This window comes from Rhinichthys klamathensis, unplaced genomic scaffold, assembly GCF_029890125.1.
Source record: "Rhinichthys klamathensis goyatoka isolate OS25496 unplaced genomic scaffold, OSU_Roscu_1.1 h1tg000121l_1, whole genome shotgun sequence".
NCBI classification, from domain to species: Eukaryota; Metazoa; Chordata; class Actinopteri; order Cypriniformes; family Leuciscidae; genus Rhinichthys; species Rhinichthys klamathensis.
In genome coordinates, this window is record NW_026606658.1 from 3727723 (window position 1) to 3747980 (window position 20258).

At 37.5% G+C, this 20258-nt stretch overlaps 1 protein-coding gene across 2 annotated transcripts in view; it reads left to right on the forward strand.

Annotated features, from left to right (window-relative positions):
* The first annotated feature begins 711 nt into the window (after positions 1–711).
* The window catches only part of psme4b (proteasome activator subunit 4b), a 42117-nt gene continuing 22570 nt past the window's right edge, over positions 712–20258 (forward strand). The window contains exons 1-18 of one of the 2 annotated variants that reach the window (XM_056255577.1): positions 712–1189; positions 3321–3461; positions 4934–5050; positions 8168–8221; positions 11057–11101; positions 11415–11564; positions 11695–11758; positions 11845–11919; positions 13186–13308; positions 13409–13501; positions 15148–15413; positions 17146–17332; positions 17486–17575; positions 17673–17737; positions 17816–17966; positions 19549–19647; positions 19733–19802; positions 19880–19947. In XM_056255577.1, the coding sequence (XP_056111552.1) occupies positions 993–1189; positions 3321–3461; positions 4934–5050; positions 8168–8221; positions 11057–11101; positions 11415–11564; positions 11695–11758; positions 11845–11919; positions 13186–13308; positions 13409–13501; positions 15148–15413; positions 17146–17332; positions 17486–17575; positions 17673–17737; positions 17816–17966; positions 19549–19647; positions 19733–19802; positions 19880–19947 (2055 nt within the window). In that variant the 5' untranslated portion in view covers positions 712–992. The remainder of the gene's footprint in view (positions 1190–3320; positions 3462–4933; positions 5051–8167; positions 8222–11056; positions 11102–11414; positions 11565–11694; positions 11759–11844; positions 11920–13185; positions 13309–13408; positions 13502–15147; positions 15414–17145; positions 17333–17485; positions 17576–17672; positions 17738–17815; positions 17967–19548; positions 19648–19732; positions 19803–19879; positions 19948–20258) is intronic. The other variant, XM_056255578.1, reaches the window with a different exon arrangement.

Genomic DNA, 20258 nt, shown 5'->3' on the forward strand with positions numbered 1-20258 from the left:
ATCGAAGACTCAAAATAGTATACTATAACCCCCCTTCTTAAAATATAAATGCAGCTATATATTTTTATATTAAAAAAAACATTAATACTATGTGGAAAAAATGTACAATTTGATTTTTTTTTATATCAATTTAGATTAGATTATATATAGATATTTAAAAAACTATTATTGCCAGGTTTTGTTTGCAGAATAGCTGAGGGAAGAGACAAAAATATTTAGGCCTACTACATTTCCAAATTTAAAAAGAAATAATCATTAATCAAAACTTTTACCCCAAAATGAAAATTTACTCACCCTCATGTTGGTCCAAAACGGTATGAGTTTCTTTTTTTTCTGGTGAACACAAAAGAAGACATTTTAAATAATGTTTGTAAGACAGTCGACGGTAGACATTGACTTCCATAGTATTTCTTTCCCTACTATGGAAGTCAATGGCTACCGTCAACTGTTCGATTACCAACATTCTTTAAAATATCTTCTTTTGTGTTTAATAGAAGAAAGAAACTATTACATGTTTGGAACAACTAGACAAAATTTTCGTTTTTGGGTGACCTATCCCTTAATTTAATTTCACGCTTTTGAACATTTTCACGGGCCGTGTTGTGACTGCTGAATGTGCCGCTGAACACCAGTAGGGGGCGCGCCGCCCATGGCTCATTGTTGCACCCGCTGGTGTGTTATGTATGTGAGGTTGAGCGTGTGTTTATGTGAGTGTGTGTCTGTCCGTGTGACTCGTAATATGTGTCAAGAGAGTGAGGGGAGACTTCTCTATGTAGGTGACTGAAGCTAATGTGTTTAACATAAGAGGTCAGAAAGACAGATCTGTCGAAGTAACAAGTTTTGATCTGAATCCCGCTCCACAATAACGGCACTTGTGCGAAAGTAGAGGATTTTGTGAATAAAACAAAGATTTGTCAAGGGAACTTCTGTCAAGAGGGGAAGGAAATAAGCCGGACACGTCAGAAGAGGATATTTATTTTGGGAATCGTAATATGAAAAAGGAGCAGGCCGAGATATTAGGTTTTGTCCCTCAAAAAGAGATCGTCTACAACAAACTTCTCCCGTACGCAGATAAACTAGACCGCGAATCCAATGATATTTTGGCCCAGATTAAAGGGAACTTGGGTCGGGCTGTCCAGTTCCGTGAGTTATGGCCAGGAGTTTTATTTTGGACCCGGAAACTATCCACGTGAGTATATTCAAGACTAAAAAAAAAGCTTTGATGTGGCAATTGAACCTGGTTTGTTAATAAACAGCAGGGACAGCTGAGTGACTCCGGTAGCTTGTAGCCGTTAGCTCGCGAGCTAAAGGCTAAGCGCTACCTGAGTCACTCAGCTGTCCTTGCTTATACGTAAACATCACATATCCACCTGCTAGCACTCCATAATGACCTTTCATAATATCGAGTGTAATATTTCGTTGGTCTAGTTTGTCAGAGTGACCTCAGTCGATAAAAAAAAGTCGGGAAATGTGGGACTGTTGGAAGCTCATTTCTAAGCTAATCAGCTAACGGAGGCTAACATTAGTGCTGGATAAGCAGCTGCCACATGCATCACTGCAACTAGTGGTTGGATATGGAGTCTTTAAAAAGATACTTTATCTGAATGCATTTTAATATGTTTCTTATTAACAATTGAAGTGATTCATGGTCAGTTTTCACCGTGTTGAACAACAGACAGAAGGATTTGGGACCTTATTTTATGGTTAACTTAAGACCCTGATTAAAGGTCAGATAAAGGGTATATTGTTCTATTAAAATGCCGCATGCTTACGTTTTATGTTTCATTTTTTGACGATATCATAATGAAATAAATTGTAATGAATTGTTCATCTGTGTCATTATTTAATGACACTTAAAGTCTTTCATGAGTTTCTTGTGCATGCTGCATAACATTTAGCCTAAATGGGACTCTTCGTATGATTAGTGTATGATCACACGTATAAGTGTATTACTACAGTGGCTTTGCTCCTACACTGACTGCTGTAGAGTCCTTGTAGAGTTTGTATTATTATACAAAATACTTGACAGAGTATCTCTGCTTAAATGGGCAATATGTTTACAAACCTAATTTCGTATCCATTTGGCCTCTTACCTCATCATCAGATTAAATTCAAGGCCGTGAAAATGTGTTTCATAAAGGGCTTTGTATTTGCAGCGAGGGCGGGCATGTTGTTTAAGTGGATATAATCTACAGTTTAGTGAGTCATTCGACCCGATTCAGTGAATAAGTGAGTGGTCCGTGTTTGATTCTGACCGATGACTCCTCTGCTTCATTATTGATTCGTCAATGTGATTCATCAATGAGCCCATGATCGTTTTTGAGTGCAGAGCGAGCAGAAGGCGAAAATGTTGTCTGTTAGGCCTATTTATGCATAGTTAATATTAATATACACCCAAATGTGCAGTAAGGCTAATAATAAGAAATCAACACATTAGAATGATTTCTAAAGTATCATGTGACACTGAAGACTGGCGTAGGCTGCTGAAAATTCAGCTTTGCCACCACAGGAATAAAATGCTTTTTAAAGTTTATTACAATATAATATTATTTTAAATAATATTTCACAATATTACTAATATTACTGAATTTTTGTATTTGAGTATGAGACTTGCATTACAAGTTTTTTTTATAGACCTCAAAATTTTAACGGTTATGTATTGTGTATATAGATTCTATCTATCTATACATACACACGCACACCTGCTCTAGCATACATATTGTTTGCCATGGCTCTACAGTTTAATAGTTAAAAAGGACATTTTTGTATGCCATACAACAAAAAGGCTCAAATGGGAATAAGTGCGAGCTTTTATCATTTAGTTGAGTGTTTTCAAAGGCTCTCGTCTCTTATATAATCTATTTTGATGACCCGTTGCAATCATTTTTTTGCCATGCTAGCCTGACTCAGCTTTATTCAGACACACAGCGCTCTCTGTTTTTCTCATGATCATGCCTTCGTGCGTACATGGTTAGTGATAAGGTCAGAATTGCTCCAACAGATAACTGATGGCCATCTGTGCTTCCCTCCCAAACAAAGGTTTTTTCCCCCAATGCTTTCTGAACGTTCCCTGTAATGTGTTGTTGTAGTGTGGTGGATGCTCACTTTCATATTTTGTTGTTTATCACTGCTTTATTGTGATGATTTTAAGATAAAACTTAAAATGATGTAGCCTAATTATTTGTTTTAGAAATAGTGTGCCTTCTGTAGACTACGTACGGTACTCTAGAGAATATGCAAGTTTTTGTTTTGTGAATCGTGCTTTTCCTCTCCTGTTCTCTGTTTTCCACTCGTATGACATGATCTCTGCCCCTTGATAGGTACCTTCGGCTGTACGGAAGGAAGTTCAGCAAGGAGGACCATGTGCTCTTCATCAAGCTTCTGTACGAGCTGGTCACCATCCCCAACCTGGAGATCAGCATGATGCAGAGCTTTGCACGACTCCTTATCAACTTACTGAAGTATGTGAAAGTGTCCCCAACAAACACCTGACCATTGTCATAATTGAACACAAGCCTCAGACCATGATTAATCAGGGCTCTACAGTGCAACCAAATCAGTCGCATTTCCGATTGAAAACTGTGAAAAAGTATTTAGGAGCACCAGTGCGACTGACCTGATCAGGCCCGGTTCTATGGGGGTGCACCCTCAGTTGAAACTAATAACAGCATATTGGCCAAACAGATTTTGCAAATGCGCCAGTGCAATTTGTGTTTGCACACTGAAAAGCGTGATGAGAGAACGTGTTTTTGCAGCGTTGAGCAATGTAGTCAATCACAGACATATCTGTTGATTTCTTGAGACACATTGGCCAATCAGGTGTTTAAGTTAAAATCCACTCACCGCTCAAAACGCTGGAGTTTGTTTGGTGCTGAGTTATGCAAGCTCGTGAATCCTCTCATTATAACAAACAAAGTACAGACACGATGTAAATAAGAGATTCATGGTGCAGTGTAAACAACTTCATTGATTATAAGGGAAGTTTGTGAGATCGCGATCAACTAAGACGAATGACAGCTTTTTAATGATTATAAAGGGAATTTGCAAATGTAATATTGATTTTATACAACAATTCAATAAACATGAAGTTTATATTAAGTGACTTGCTGCTGCGAATATCTCCGAGTAAACACGGATGTTTCGTTTATGAATGAATCTGCGTTTTCAAACGAATCTAATAAGTCAATGTTTCAATGACCCATTCATAAACAGTCGCTTGCTTTGTTCCTGAATGAATCAGCCGTTTAAACGAATCAATTGAATTAATGATTCAGTCACAAAGACAGTGACTTGCTGCCCCGTACTGGCGGTTTTGGTTTCATTTTTTTAAACGATCATTTCAGTTATTTAAATCATTTAATATTTCTATATTCAAAACCTTCTATTTAAAACATTAATCTCTTAGCATTGTTATCATGCATTTAAATGCATTCATGCCACTTCTGAACTTTATTAAGCAGTCTGTAAATATACCTACCGTAAATGCCACTTTTGTTCTTCTACTTTGTTCACCTCTGCAGTACAAAGATGAATTTTGTTGATACTGTTTTCATTTGATTGGTAACTTATTCTTCCTGATTGTGTATTATTATTTTAACTCAATTTATAAATATAAATGTATGAATTTGACATAAAAGATGACACATTTAATAAGGTTAGAAAAAATGCCCTTACAAAGGATAAAAAATGCCCCGGCAAGTCATTTTAAGGAGTAAAATATCGGCTCATTATGGGAAGGTTGATTTCTGTCATTGATCAGAAGGTGCTCATACATTTTTGACTGTGCTCCTAAATTTATTATTTTTTTAAAAGAAAAAGAAATGTACGTGTAGAGCCCTGTTAATGCATATTTGTTTTGTACTAATGTTTTAAATTGACAGCCCTAGTTATGTAATTTTTTTCTGTTTTCTGAAAACTCTTTTCTAATGTACAGAAAGAAAGAACTGCTGTCCCGGGATGATTTGGAGTTGCCTTGGAGGCCTTTGTACGATCTCTATGAGAGTATCCTGTACTCCAAAACAGAGCATCTTGGTCTTAACTGGTTCCCAAAGTAAGTCCCTCTCTCTTTTTTCATCTTTCTATCTCTCACTGATTCTAGTTTGTTGTGAACTTTGCTTACAAGTCTAATGTCCATGGAACAACATTTTATATGTGACTGGATACTCTTTTTATAGCATGGTACCTGGTGATCAGGCCCACTTGGAATCTGTTTTACACATTCCTGACCCACAATTGAAAGTTTGTTTATTAGATATTTTAGCTAATTTGATTCTGAGTTCAGCTACCAGTTAAAGTGTAGTAATCTACCTTATTTAAACCTATTCAGCAGGAAAAAAAACATAACAAAAAATATGCAAACAAGTAGGGGTGGGCGATATGGCAAACATATCATATCACGATTTTTTTTGGGAAAATCACGATTCACGATTTTATCACGATTCTCTTTCATGTTGGTTTTACTATTTTGCAAGTGACTGAGCATTACAGCCAAACTAATTTCCCTATTTTAAAAACAAAGCCTTACAAGGTAACAAAATATGATACTTTTAAAGTTCTCAGTCAAGAGCAATGAGTGATTTTTCTCTTTGTTTTGTTGTTTTATTAACATAAAAGATTACTTGACCCCAAAATGAAAATTGTCATTTACTCTCAAGTTGTTTTAAACCCGAATAAGTTTCTTTCTTCTGTTGAAAATAAAAGTTATTTTGAAGAATGTGGGTAACCAAACAGTTGCTAGTCCCCAGTGACTTCTATAGTATATTTTTTCCTATGGAAATCAATGGGGACCAGCAACTGTTTGGATAGCCACATTCTTCAAAATATATTCTTTTTTTGTTGTTCAGCACAAGAAAGAAATGAATACAGGTTTGGAACAACATTAGAGTGAGTAAATAATTTCTGAATTTTCATTTTTGGGTGAACTATCCCTTCAAGGACAAGCGGCAGCATGTTTACTATTGGGCTAATGTCACTTTAAAGGACAAGTTCGGTATTTTACACTTAAAGCCCTGTTTTAAGATCGTTTCTGATGAAATAGAACGGTTAAGATTGAAATTTGGATACATGCTGCTGGCCCGAGAATTTTCGGTTTCTGTCCCCCCCACCTCCACAATGGTTGCATAGGTGCACTGGAACAATCCTTCATAAAACGCATTAAACTTTAGATGCTTTCCAACAGGTTTTATCGTAGTTTTTGTCCAAGTCAAGTCAATGGAGTTGGACAAAAACTACGATAAAACCTGTTGGAAAGCATAATTTGCAGCGATTTTTGTGTGAGCATATCAGTGAACACCCCAGACCACTCGGTGAGTTTCACGTCTTTGTAAACTAAAGTTTAATGCGTTTTATGAAGGATTGTTCCAGTGCACCTATGCAACCATTGTGGAGGTGGGGTGGTGCAACCACAGAAACCGAAAATTCTCGGGACAGCAGCATGTGTCCACATTTTATCTTAACCGTTCTATTTCATCAGAAACGATCTTAAAACAGGGCTTTAAGTGTAAAATACCGAACTTGTCCTTTAAAGGAACACTCCGACTTTTTGGGACTTTAGCCTATTCACCGTATCCCCCAGAGTTAGATAAGTTCATACATACCTTTTTCATCTCCGTGCGTGCTATAAGTCTGTTTGACGCACCCACCGCTAGCCTAGCTTAGCACAAAGACTGGATGTAAATGGTTGCAGCTAGCATACTAATCCAAATAAGTGACAAAATAACGCAAACATTTTCCTATTTACATGTTGTGATTTGTATAGTCACAGAGTGTACAAAAAACTACATCACATGAGACACAGACATATTTTAACAGTATAAATACTGGGAACTATATTCTCTGAAGGCGAAGCACTGCTACTTGGGCGGAGTGATAACCGCAGCACCTGAGACGTACCGTACCCAAACTCTGAACGAACTCTCTGCTCCTCACCACGGCGCGTCTCAGGTGCTGCGGTTATTACTCCGCCCAAGTAGCAGTGCTTCGCCTTCAGAGAATATAGTTCCCAGTATTTATACTGTTAAAATATGTCTGTGTCTCATGTGACGTAGTTTTTTGTACACTCTGTGACTATACAAATCACAACATGTAAATAGGAAAATGTTTGCGTTATTTTGTCACTTATTTGGATTAGTATGCTAGCTGCAACCATTTACATCCAGTCTTTGTGCTAAGCTAGGCTAGCGGTGGGTGCGTCAAACAGACTTATAGCACGCACGGAGATGAAAAAGGTATGTATGGACTTATCTAACTCTGGGGGATAAGGTGAATAGGCTAAAGTCCCAAAAAGTCGGAGTGTTCCTTTAAGACCGACACGCATATGACAGGCATCCTATTTTCTCTCAAATGTGTGCTTTCACTTTAGACATATAACCAGCTGTGTTTATGTAAACCTTGTGTGTATTTGACAGTATTAGCGCAATAAGGCTTGAAAGATAACTTAGTCCAGTAATCAGGTGCTGTTTGACATTTTAGTGTGTGCTTCGGGTGTACGTGCTCAGAAAAGCGCATGTTAGTTAGAACCACGCAACAGCACGCGAATGAAATGTTTAACCGGCAAAGCTTTAATGCACAGGCAAATAATGAACTTTTATTAACTGCAGTGTCCCGTGAGTGTAACTCTACCACTGCGTTAACATGTGATGTGAATACGTCGCGTTGTAGACTACAGTATGTTGAGACGGAGGCGCCAGAATTGAACTGATAGAATGCACTGTACTACGATATTTCTTTAAAAGCAGATCGTGGAGGCATTTTAATCGTCCACGATCAAAAACCGTGATATCGCACACCCCTACATACAAGTATATTTCATATCATATTTGCAGAGATGGAAAGTGTTTTCTGTATGGTGAACATGGATATCACACATGGTTCATTGTACAGGGCAAGTTGAGATCATGGGGGGAAAAGACTTGTCAGTGCAACGTTTGGTTCAAGGAAAAAGAGGACCCTGACGCTGCCTAAGATTTAGCAATTTGCTTGTATTATTTTTATCTTTCCAAATTTTAGTTCGAGCCTTTTAATGAGCACTGCTGACTCTCATAACACAACCATATCCATTTAACACACAGTATTCTTAGAAGAACCTGTCAAACAATTACAACTGTAAGATTTATGCTATTGGTATGTGTAGCGTTGGCTTATGCATTTTTCCTTTTCTCACATTCAGTTATCGAGCAGAAGCCTCAACTAAACAAAAAATGCTTAGTATTGTGCGGAAGCGGTAAGCACAGCCCGTGTTTCACATGTTGCACTGTACTTTTCCAAGGGCAGTCGCTCATGTTTAATTGCATGTGTCCAAAATTAAAAGCAAATCAACCATCTAAATGACAAATCCCACCACAGCTTACACCTGGGTTTGTACTTATAATCTTTGTTCTTTTAGTTGCCTAGTCGTATCCACTTAATAACATGCTTCACAAACAGACCAGGAAATGGTGCTCCCTTTAAAGTTTCTAATAATTCATCTTTGTCTGTCAAACACAATTCCTGGTGGCTCAGAGGTGTCAGTCCGTTCTTTATATTTAGGCTACAGATTTCTCCTGACAAACTGTAGCTGCACAATGACAAAAACCTTTTTTTTTTTTTTTTTTTTGTTCTTCAGCACACCCCCTCCAGGAATGGGCTAGACTCATTGCTGTGACTTTATTCTATTAATCTAAGAATCTTTTAATTGTTTTCACAGGTGGGAGCGAAGGGTTTATATTAAAGAAAATGCAGGGCTGTGTTTCCCAAAAGCATCGTAAGCCTTTAGAATACAACAGTTGTGTTCCGGAAGTAAAAACTACATTCATTTTCTCCATAGGCAAATCGTTTTTTAACAATAACTTATAAACCTTTAAAGACAGACGTACTGTGAGCTACGAGGTTGTTTTGTTAGCCATCCATTTGCATTATTTCAATTTATTTTTTTAATTATCATGTTTAACAGCTGAATTCATGGTGAAAAACCTCATTACCCATGATGCTGTACAGAAAATTCCACCAAATAGAGTTGTGGCGAGCAAATCCTGCCAAAAAGCTTGCTTGCACCACAAATGATGTAGTCAAGTTGGTCTATCAGAGTACTTAAATATTTGTACCTTCATACATGCATATATTGCAATAAACTTAATGTATTGTCAACAACTTTAAATGAATAGTTTTATATTTCATCATCGATTTTAATTTGATTTTATCATTTGGGATTCTAGTTCTTTTCCTCACTAAAGCTGTCTTATACCTTTGTTTTTTTTGGTCAGATTTTCAAAAAATGTTTTGCAATGTTGTGATTCACCTCGTAGCTGGTTGGTTTGGTTCATGGCTTATGACGCTTAAAAAATACTTAAAAAAAAAAAAAAACACTATGGGAAAAATGAATTAAAAAATTTACTTTTGGAGCCAACACTGCTGAAATAGTGGATGGGCCCTAATGCACTCTATAGAGATCACTGGTACCAATGGTATAGTGGGACAGTTCACATAAAACACAAAAGAAGATATTTTAAAGTTTGGGAACCAAACAACATTGGAGCCCTTTGACTTCTACACAAAAAAAAAACACATTTTATTATCTCCTTTTGTGTTTTCCAAAGAAGAAAGAATGTCATACTACATTTTGGGTGAAGCTCACAATGCTTTTGGGAAATGTAACACAGTCTGGTGTCAGTCGTGTTTCTTTTAGGTCAGGCTGTAAATGTGGGTCGGATCACTTTGGCTTGCTGTTTTAGAGGACAAGGTCACACAACTTTTGCCAATTTTCCCCTTGGGTTCTGGAATCATTGTGTTCTATTTTAATATCGTCCAAAATGATAGTGCACTGAATGTGGGAGGTGTTTGTTTACACTTGCACTGAGAGGAAGATCAACAGCTGCTAAGTTTCACTGGGGGTGTATTTTTAGAACTAGGGATGTGGAAGACAATATTTTAATTATCAACTAGTCAGTGGGTTATCTGAACCATTTGTTGACTAGCTTGTTTAAAGGGATAGTCCACAAAACTGAAATTCTTTCATTAATATTTACTCTGTCTCATGTTGTTGCAAATCTGTACGACTTTATTCCTGTGGAAGAACAGACACACACAAAAAGATTTTTGGAAGAATTTTGTGAACCAAACAACGTTGTAATTTCCATTGAATGGATTAATTTCGAGATATTTCTCAAAATATATATTTTTTGTGCCAGTGAATAAAGTCAGTCATACAGGTTTGGATTGACTTGCAGGTGAGGAAATGATGACTGAATTTCGTTTTTGGGTGAACTATCCTTTTTAAGTGAGCAATGAATAAGATCCAGTAGACCCCAATCAGATGCATTTTAAGGAGGCGTTCATCATATAGGATGTGTTCTTGCATTCAAAAAAGCAGCTGGATCGACCACATAAGACTGGAACAGATTGCAGATTGAACAAATCATAACTTTACTAGCTATCTTAAAAATGCAACCTTCATAATCCAAAACAGTAAAAAAATGGCACAGAATGAATTCAAAAACACAGATCCCTTCAATAGGGTTACTGATAGATATCGAACAAATAATTTGGCTAAATATTTATAACATTTTATAGTAAAATACTATCATAGTCCTCACAAAAATACTATGGACTTAAAAGCACCACAGCCCAAAATACCAAAGCTAAAACTAGCTATCCTAATGAACTAGTCAACCGTCCTGACCTTTCCCTATTTACAGCATTTAATAACATTATTGTATTCTTAAAGTCATAACCCACAGCTAAAATTTTATACAACTTGGCCAACTTTAACAAGGTAAATATGTATTTAGGATTAGCTTTGAATTGGCTGTTAATGCAGTGTGACTGTACTCTGCGATTTTGAGCTCAGTTATAAAAAGTACATGAGGAGAACCTGATAACCTGGCATTTTGCACTCATGTGCCCAGGCGCTGGTGTTGGGAATCTCTCATTTACACTTTCACAAAACGAACCGTAGTTGGGTTTCTGCTTTGCACGTGGTCTAATTGCATCTTTTGCTTCAACCTCAAATGAGCCTTGTCTTCATATTATATTAATGCACTTATTTTTTTCTTTCTGTTTCTCCCATGTTTTCTCCCTCTAGCTCGGTTGAGAATGTGTTGAAGACACTAGTAAAGAGCTGCAGACTGTGAGTTCTCTTTCAATCCTCTGTCATTCACTAATGTACAACCCCTTTCACAAAAGAATTGCACATTGTGTTAATCCCCTTTCCGTTGTGCTGTTGAAAGATGTAATCAGGCGTTGTTAGTCAAGCCCACAGCTTTCACGGAGCCGATTACAGCTCTCTTAACACATTATACCATTTTGTTCATATAACAAGCACTTTTCATCGTTTTGCAAGAGCTCACATAACAAATAAATAACCGTGGATCTGAGAAAATGGCATGTGATTTTGTTCTCATAATGATTGTTTGTTTGTGTGTGTGTGTGTGTGTGTGTAGTTATTTCCCTGAGTCTGCCACACAGGAGATGCTTGATGAGTGGCGACCGTTACTGTGTCCGTTTGATGTCACTATGCAGAAGGCCATCGGGTACTTTGAGCTCTTCTTGCCCACCATCATGTCCCCAGAACAGCATCACAAAGGCTTCAAGTAAGACCCTCTTTTGCAACCTAGTAATGAAATAAGAGGATTGCAGTCTATTTACAAATTACTCGTCATTCATAAAGTGCAGCCAACAAGTATGACCCTGGGGTAATGGGAGTATTTGTGCATGTTTTAGGTTATGGTTTGATGAACTGATGGATCTCTGGGTCTCAGTGCAAAACCTGCCCGCTTGGGAGGGTGTAAGTACTTCTCATTCGTGAATTCATTTGTTAAGTGCAAAATATTATGTCACCATCGGCTTTTTTATCCTCTGTTTCCCTTGCAGAATCTAGTGAATCTTTTTGCACGTCTGGCTAATGACAACATTGGCTATGTGAACTGGGATCCATACATTCCCAAGGTACTGTCCTGCTTATATACACTACGTTTATATTTTTTGGGGTCGAAAGAAGTCTCTTATGCTCACCAAGGCAATCATTTACTCAATACAGTTCAAACGGTAATGAAATATAATTACTTTTCAAATTAACGGGTTTCTGAATATCTTTTAAATTGTATTTTATTCCTGTGATGGCGAAGCTGAATTTTCAGCATCATTACCCCAGTCTTCAAGGTCACATGATCCTTCAGAAATCTTTCTAATATGCTGATTTGGTGCTCAAGAAACATAATCAATAGCTGTTTCCATCCACCTACTTTTATGTGCGTTTTGGGATATCGCATTTAAAAAAAGGCTGGATGGAAACGCCAAGATGCACATAAATTGTAAAAATGCGTATAAAAAATGTATGCGCTCAATTGAGGCGGATACCTTTTTTTTTATTCAATAAGAAGACATGCGTATAAACTATGATGGAAACACATTTACCAAATAAATCCCTTGATGAACAACGAAAAACTGTTGACTTTACCTCAACAGTGGATGTGATTGGAAAACTAAACTAACCAGTGGAGCAATTTTATTGCACAGCATCTCAAATGTTGGCTTGATCATTCTGAAATGCCTGAACCAAAGTCTGTCATCAGAATGATTTGGTATAATGACCTCCCAGAAGCATCTCACATGATTGCCTTCCCAAACACCAGGCATCCGAATGCAAGATAACATGACCGTGTTTATTGCATTTTGTCTGCGTGCTCTGAGACGCAAGTCATTTATGATGTAAGAAAAAAGAGCCACAATGGCTTCCCTTATTGCAGCAACTTCCATTTTTATAACAGATATTTTGTGCCAGTTTCTCAGGAAATTACGTTTTTGTTCCATTTTTATTACAGATATTTTGTGCCAATTTCTCCGGAAATTATGGTTTTGTTCTCTTAAACTCATGGGATGGAAATAGTGCTTTATTCGCAAATGTTTAATGCGATTTTCCAATTTTGCACAAGTTAAATTCACAATATTGAATGGAAACATAGTTATTGTTAAAGACAGTTTTGCTGCTAAATGTTTTTGTAGAAACCGTGATACATTTTTTTAGGATTCTTTGCCTAATAAAAAGTTCAAAAGAATAGCATTTATTTGAAATCCTTGTTTAATAAAAGTATTAATTTATTTCCAAGAAAAAAAAAAAAAATCTTACTGACCCCAAACTTTTGAGCCTTACTATAGATGATAATCTAAAGACATTGGAGCATTGTATACTAATACTTTGTTGTCTGGTTTCAGATCTTTACCAGGATCCTACGTAGCTTTAATCTGCCTGTTGGCACCAGCCAAATGGTCGTTCCCAGATACTTGACCAACTCCTATGATATCGGTCACGTGGTCCTCTGGATTTCCTCCATGCTGGTAAGCTTCATGAGTCACACTCCTATAAATAGGTTAATTATTAAAGGGCGCATTTATTTTACAGATCACATTCTATAATAATCTTCGTCATCTTTTTCAGGGCGGCCTACAGAACCAGGCCCAGAAACAGCTTAATGGGCTCTTCAGTAGTATAGCATCCTTCTACCACCCTTCAAATAACGGACGCTGGCTGGTAAGAACAATAGAACATTATGTTGCAATGTGAAATCTTGCTCCCCTTTTCCCCACCAATGTCCAGCCCACAATCCAGTCTAGAACGATCTATGGTGTGTGTTGTCAGCTGAGCTTTGTTTGCGTGCATGTGTGATATGCAGTGACAGATGGTCCTCAGGCAGAGTGAGGTCACTCAACATTCAAACTTCTAAAACACCAGTAACAACTTTCTAGTTATCGACCACCTGTCATCCTTGACATGCATCCTTTTCCTGCACTCATGACTCAGTAAAGTGTCATACAATATCATGTGTAGTTAGCAAAGTTAATTATTTAACCCCCAGTGGCAATAAAGCCTTTCCTCTTTGAAACCAGATGTTAGTCAAGAGTGTTGATGTGAGAAGAAAGTAGTATTACTAAGCCATTTTATGCCTTCGTTGTGTAACATTTATTATACTTGGTTTGTAAGCTCTCCATAAATTACACAAATACATGCATATCCTGTGATGCATTTGTACTCCGCATTGCCGTTCATATTTGTACTCCACATTGAAAATATATATGAACACGCAGTTGCATCTTTAATAACTTTTTAGGCTTATTTTGCCGTGTTTTTATATGCTCTTTTGGTTATGGGGCCGTAAAGACCGGTTGCACTCACAGTGTGGATGAATCGCATATGGGCCGAAGACTCAAGATCTATAGAACTTATGCGATGCAGAAACTCTTACACTCATTTTTTATCCATTAATGCATCTCTCACTTGCTGTATGCGATCTCACTGTTTGAAGTGCTTGTCATATGAAATCAATGCGTGCTGTTGTGAACAATTAAGTGAAACGTCTTCTCGTAGGATAAGGACATGCAGTTTCATGAATAATTTGAGACACAAATGAGTCATCAATGTACTATAATGGTGTAAGAAAACGTCACATCCTGCGACATTGACATGAAGATGAATTTAATCCTGGAAGATGAAAATAGCTCAAAAAAGCAAACTAGTTTTCTCTTAAGATTAATAACATTGTTTTATATGATGTGCAATACGCGTAACTCAGAAAATTTAGTTTTGTTAATTATTAATTGTGTGAAATGACAAAAGTCACATTTTTAGCTAAACTGTTTCTACAGTCATTTAAACATTTTCCTTAAATCTTTGTACCAGCATAAACTTTGGCAGACAGTTGTGGTATTTGAAGAAGTGAAAAGCCCAGTGCAAATGTTTATTTTTCAGATGCTAGTGTATGAATTTCACATGAAGTCCAGTTTAGGTTTCAAAATGACCAAGAAGAATCCCATTTTTCTAGAAAACCTTTAGTCTATTGTTCTGAAGGCTGTTCCTTGCATGAGTAGCACTACTGTCTACGAAGAAGGCAGCAAACCAGGACTGAGCTAATTGAACAGAAATTGAACCGTACATGCCAAATGTTACTTTCATCTTCAACAGTGAAGCAAATACTTTGGGGTGCTGCTGACATTTTAGACAAGGTTTCAAAGAATAAGCTTAATTTACAAGCTTATTACTATTCATTTTAATTTACTATTAATTATTGCTACAGAAAACATGGGACGAAACTTTAGCTGAAAATCTTATTGAAATTGTTACAATATTCAACCTTTCTTAGTGATTCCAAGCTCATGTGTTTGTCTTATTTTCTTCTCCAGATGAAGCTAATGAAGCTTCTACAGCGTCTGCCTGCCAGTGTGGTTCGACGTCTACATCGGGAGCGCTATAAGAAACCCTGCTGGATCACCCCTGTTCCCACCAGTCACAGACTCACTGACCAGGATGTGACGGACTTTGTGGAGAGCATGAAGCAGCCGGTTCTGATGGCCATGTTCAGCAAGACGGGCAGCATGGACGCAGCTCAGGCCCTGCAGAACCTCGCTCTGATGAGACCAGAGCTGGTCATCCCACCTGTGCTGGAGAAGTGAGTGTGTGGAACTGCTGGAGATGTTCAGGGCATGTAGGCGCTAATATCAGGAAAATAGCACTGACTAATTTACATAAAAAGGTTGCGTTGAAAAGAATGACGATGACTTAAAGGTGCAGTGTGGGATTTTTAGCGGCATCTAGTGGTGAAACTTGCAAATTGCAAACAGCAAGTCACTCGCGGCCTATCCCTCGGTTTTCAAACTCGAATGAGAAGCTACGGTGGCCGACGTAAGACAAAATATGTCGTCGTCTGAGTCAGCAGCAGAGAGTAGTAAGTCAAGCAATGAGGTTTCTTTAGCGCTGTTTGTTCGCTTTCGGCTACGGTAGAAACATACCTTCAGACCTTCATAGAAGGGGATTCCCGCGCCTATGTAGATATAAATGTCTCATTCTAAGGTAATAAAAACATAACGGTTCATTAAGTAAGGTCTTTATACACCACTGAAAACATAGTTATGGATTTTATATTGCATCTCTGTCAATAGATCCTCAGAAATATTACACAATGCACCTTACATAATATAATAATAGTAATCAGCTAATTGTCTCACGAACGTAACCAGCACATTCTCCCCACAAAGCAAACCCATAATACAGCGAGGGAGAAGAACCACATGAAACTATGCAACTATATATTTTTTCTAACAGGGTAGTAAAAGTTTAGCTGGCTAATATGAGCTGTTACTGTGGCTGAGCTGGTTAAAGCGTTAAGCCTTGTTTAAACTCGACGCGTCCGCATGAGCCCAAAGGTGCGTGCGGCAAAAATAACGTGATTGTGACAGCGCGCGCGCCTCCGCATCCCCTAGACACCACTTACTACACACAATAGGCTTTTTTTCTCTGATTTTGGAAACTCGATCGACTTAAAATGCTTCCAAGATCGACGGGTTGGTGATTCCTGTAACTGTTTTACGGTCAATGACAAGAGTAGCCTACTAATCAGCTGTCTCACGAACTTAACCAGCACATTTATCCCCACATAGCAAAGCCATAACACAGCGAGGGAGAAGAATTAAGTTACATGAAACAATCCAACTACATATTTACACCACTGACAAGGGAAAAGTCACTACTCACGGTGTTTATGACTAGCTTCTTCTAGCTTCCTCCTCCTAGAAACGCGCTCTGTAACGCTGTTTGTTCGCTGTCTGCTACGGTAGAAACATGACGTCACAATATGGCGACCTTCATAGAAGGGGATTCCCGCGCCTATGTAGATATAAATGCCTCATTCTAAGGTAATAAAAACATTACGGTTTATTAAGTAAGTTCTTTATACACCACTGAACACATAGTTATGGATGTCATATTGCATTTCTGTTAATAGATACTCAAAAATGTTACACATTGCACCTTTAAATGCTATACCAGCAAAGATATACGCACATACAAAATCAACTCTTAATCTTTTTTTAATCTATTCTCTTAAATGTATTAGTATATGTATTATGATAATGCAGAGCTGATTAAATGTTAAAATGTTTACTTTTGTATCTTTAAATAGTTATTGGAGATGACTTGCAGTAAAAAAATCAATAAGCGAAAGTCTTAATGTTTTATCAGCCCTTAGAGTTGCTTCTTTTATTCACTGTCAGGATTTACAAATCCAATCTTTGTAAATAGGCTTTGTAAGCAGTTGTCTTGTAAAGAAGGAGCTGGACTGTTCCCAAAGGGGGAACAAACTAAAAGCCACAGAGTGTAATGTGTGAATGTGCTGCCCCCTGCAGGACGTATCCTGCTATGGAGACACTGACGGAGCCGCACCAGCTTACTGCCACTCTCAGCTGCATGATTGGCATGGCCCGCAGTCTTCTCAGTGGAGGCCGACATTATCCCGAAGGTCCTGCGCACGTCTTGCCCCTGCTAATGAGAGCACTACCTGGTGTTGACCCTAATGACTTCAGCAAATGCATGGTGGGTAAACTGTGAAATAAACATTAACAATGGTGTTCATGAAACAACTGATAAAATAAAGCACTCAAAATATGACAATTTTAATTCCTTGTTGTTGCTTTCTCAGATGTGAATTTATTCATATTTGTCTTGAATTTCTTTCTTTTTTCTTAGATCACGTTCCAGTTCATTGCTACTTTCACTACTCTAGTGCCTTTAGTGGACTGTTCATCAGCCCTCCATGAGAAGAATGACTTGACAGAGGTACGGCTCTGAAAATATTATATAAAAACACCTATTACAGAGTTTTTACATTATTATTCTTTCTGTATTTGATCCTAATGTCTTTTGCTTTTTTTAGATGGAGAGAGAGTTGTGTTCGGCTTCTGCTGAGTTTGAAGACTTTGTTCTGCAGTTTATGGACAGGTGAGTCATTTAGTCTTGTGTGCGTCAGTATAAAACACTGTATTGCTGTGTCTTATGCCCTATTTTATGTGTCTGTAGGTGTTTTGCATTGATTGACAGCAGCACTCTGGAGCAGACGCGCGAGGAGACGGAGACAGAGAAAATGACTCATTTAGAGAGTCTGGTGGAGCTGGGCCTTTCATCCACTTTCAGCACCATTCTGACACAGTGCTCCATGGAGATATTCAAGGTTTTTTATTATATTTAATAGGATTTTTACATTTACATTTTTTACATATCTTAACGTATCTTAGTAATTAGACTAATTTTGCTAATCTTACCAATTTTAAAATGGATTTAAAAAAATTAAAATAGCATTTGTCAACAGATGTCTCAAGCTCTGTTTTTAACATTCTTGGCTTATAATAATCTGCGGCTCAGTGAGTAATCTGAAATTTAGAAAATAATTGAGTTGTCCGATGGAATCAGTCACTCTATGATGACTACTTCATAGACTGATTCACGAGTTGTCTCAACAGACTGCATTGTTGTATTTGTATATAGTCAGTGATGAAAGCACAATGTAAAGTTGTTTTGATGGTCTATATACAGGGCTGCCAACTCTCACTCGTTCAGCGTGAGACTCACGCAATTGGCACTGCTCTCATGCTCTCACTTCACAAATCCATTTTCTCACACAGTGGAAAATCCCGAAGCAAAGAGGACACTGACACCAACAGTCAAGACAGAGCAGGTTACTTTTGATATGAAACAGTCTCAGCTTTCAAATTCTATCAATTTTATTATGAAATTCAAACAATAAATACTGTTTTGATGCTCTTAAATGTGACTTGACACAGATTGCTGTAGCGCCTCAGTTCAAGTGGCACGTGAACCGATCATCTCTTTCTTTTTACTGCTAGTTAATACTAAATAAACATGAATGAACATTATATAATGTCAAGGTATGTTGAAAGATGCAGTACAACCTACCGAAAGGTATGTCTCATGTAATTGACCAATCAGTGTTTCAACTGGTTTCAAGAGGTCAGTAAAATAGCTGGAGAACAATGTCATGGACATTTACCTCAGGAAAGCCATTTAATGACCATAGCATGTTAGTTAGCTATAAAAATTAACTAGAGAGGAGTATTTCGCTAAATATATGCACTATATTATATAATTATTGTATTTTTACTCAAAAAACATTATTATTATTATGAAAACAGCATTATATTAATTTGAGCTGTTAATTTTAACCTTTAATAATAATACCAGCTGACAAGGCTCCCTGAATGTGTACAGCATTAGTTGAGAGATTTTTTTTTTTTTTTTTCTGTGAAAAATTAACATGTAGCTACTGTACCTGATATTTATTCAAATGAATCGACATTGAATCAAGATCGGAATCCAAACGCAAGCTTATGAATTGAAATCGTGAAATTTGTGTCAAGCACTAATAAAAACAGTAGCCGACCAGTCATTGTACCATGTATACATTGTCACATGTTGTCACCAAGCTTAATGAAATTCTGTTTAGTTACCAAATACTTTGACAATCACAATACACTTATTGTGATGTAAGTTTGTTTTTTAAAACCCCCACCACCACTCCAAGCTAAACCTCAAAGTTGGCAGCCCTGCTAGAAAGTATTGTGTGACACTACTGTTCAAAAGATTGGAGTCAGGATTTTTTTTATTTTTATTATTCTTTTTAAAGAAATTAATGCTTTATTCAGCGATGCATTAAATATTATCAAAAGTGACAGTAAAGGCATTTGTAATGTTGCGCAAGATTTCTATTTCAAATAAACTCTGTTATCTGTCTATAGGTTGCTCTTGAGAAAGTCTTCAATTTTGCCACCACCAACATCTTTGAGACTCGTGTCGCAGGCAGGATGGTGGCAGACATGTGCAGAGCATCTGCTAAGGTAATACTTCCCCTTTCCCCATTTGTGCAGACAGATACACAACTGTGAGACCGCATTGATTCAACTGTCCTCTGCTTTGTTTCAGTGTCACCCTGCTGAGTCTCTCAGGCTGTTTGTACCACACTGCTGTAACGCCATTACTCATCTAACTGCCAGTGCGTACAAGAAAATAACTCTGTTTGTGTCATGTTGAGTGTGTCACCATCCTTACTTGAGTTTTGGTGTATTTCAGATGAAGATGTTTTGAATGAGGAAGAACTGGATAAAGAACTGCTCTGGAGCCTTCAGCTGCTGTCTGAGGTGAACACAACACTATATCATACCACTACACAAAAGATCTTAAGCTGTGTTCCAAAATCATGATGGATTCCTATCTAGGCAACATTTTTAGGCATCATAGCCTCTGTCCTGACACTTAGGCTATTCTAAACAGTTGGCATTAATACTATATACCTTGTTAACCCTCTGGGGTCCTTCGGCCCAAATGGACCCGAAGCATTTAAATATATATATTTTTAAAAATCATAGCTTTATCGGAATGGTCTGAAATTTGGTGACTTTATTGGTACTTGGTATATGAACACCCAAAAAAAGTGGGGACAGTATTTGAA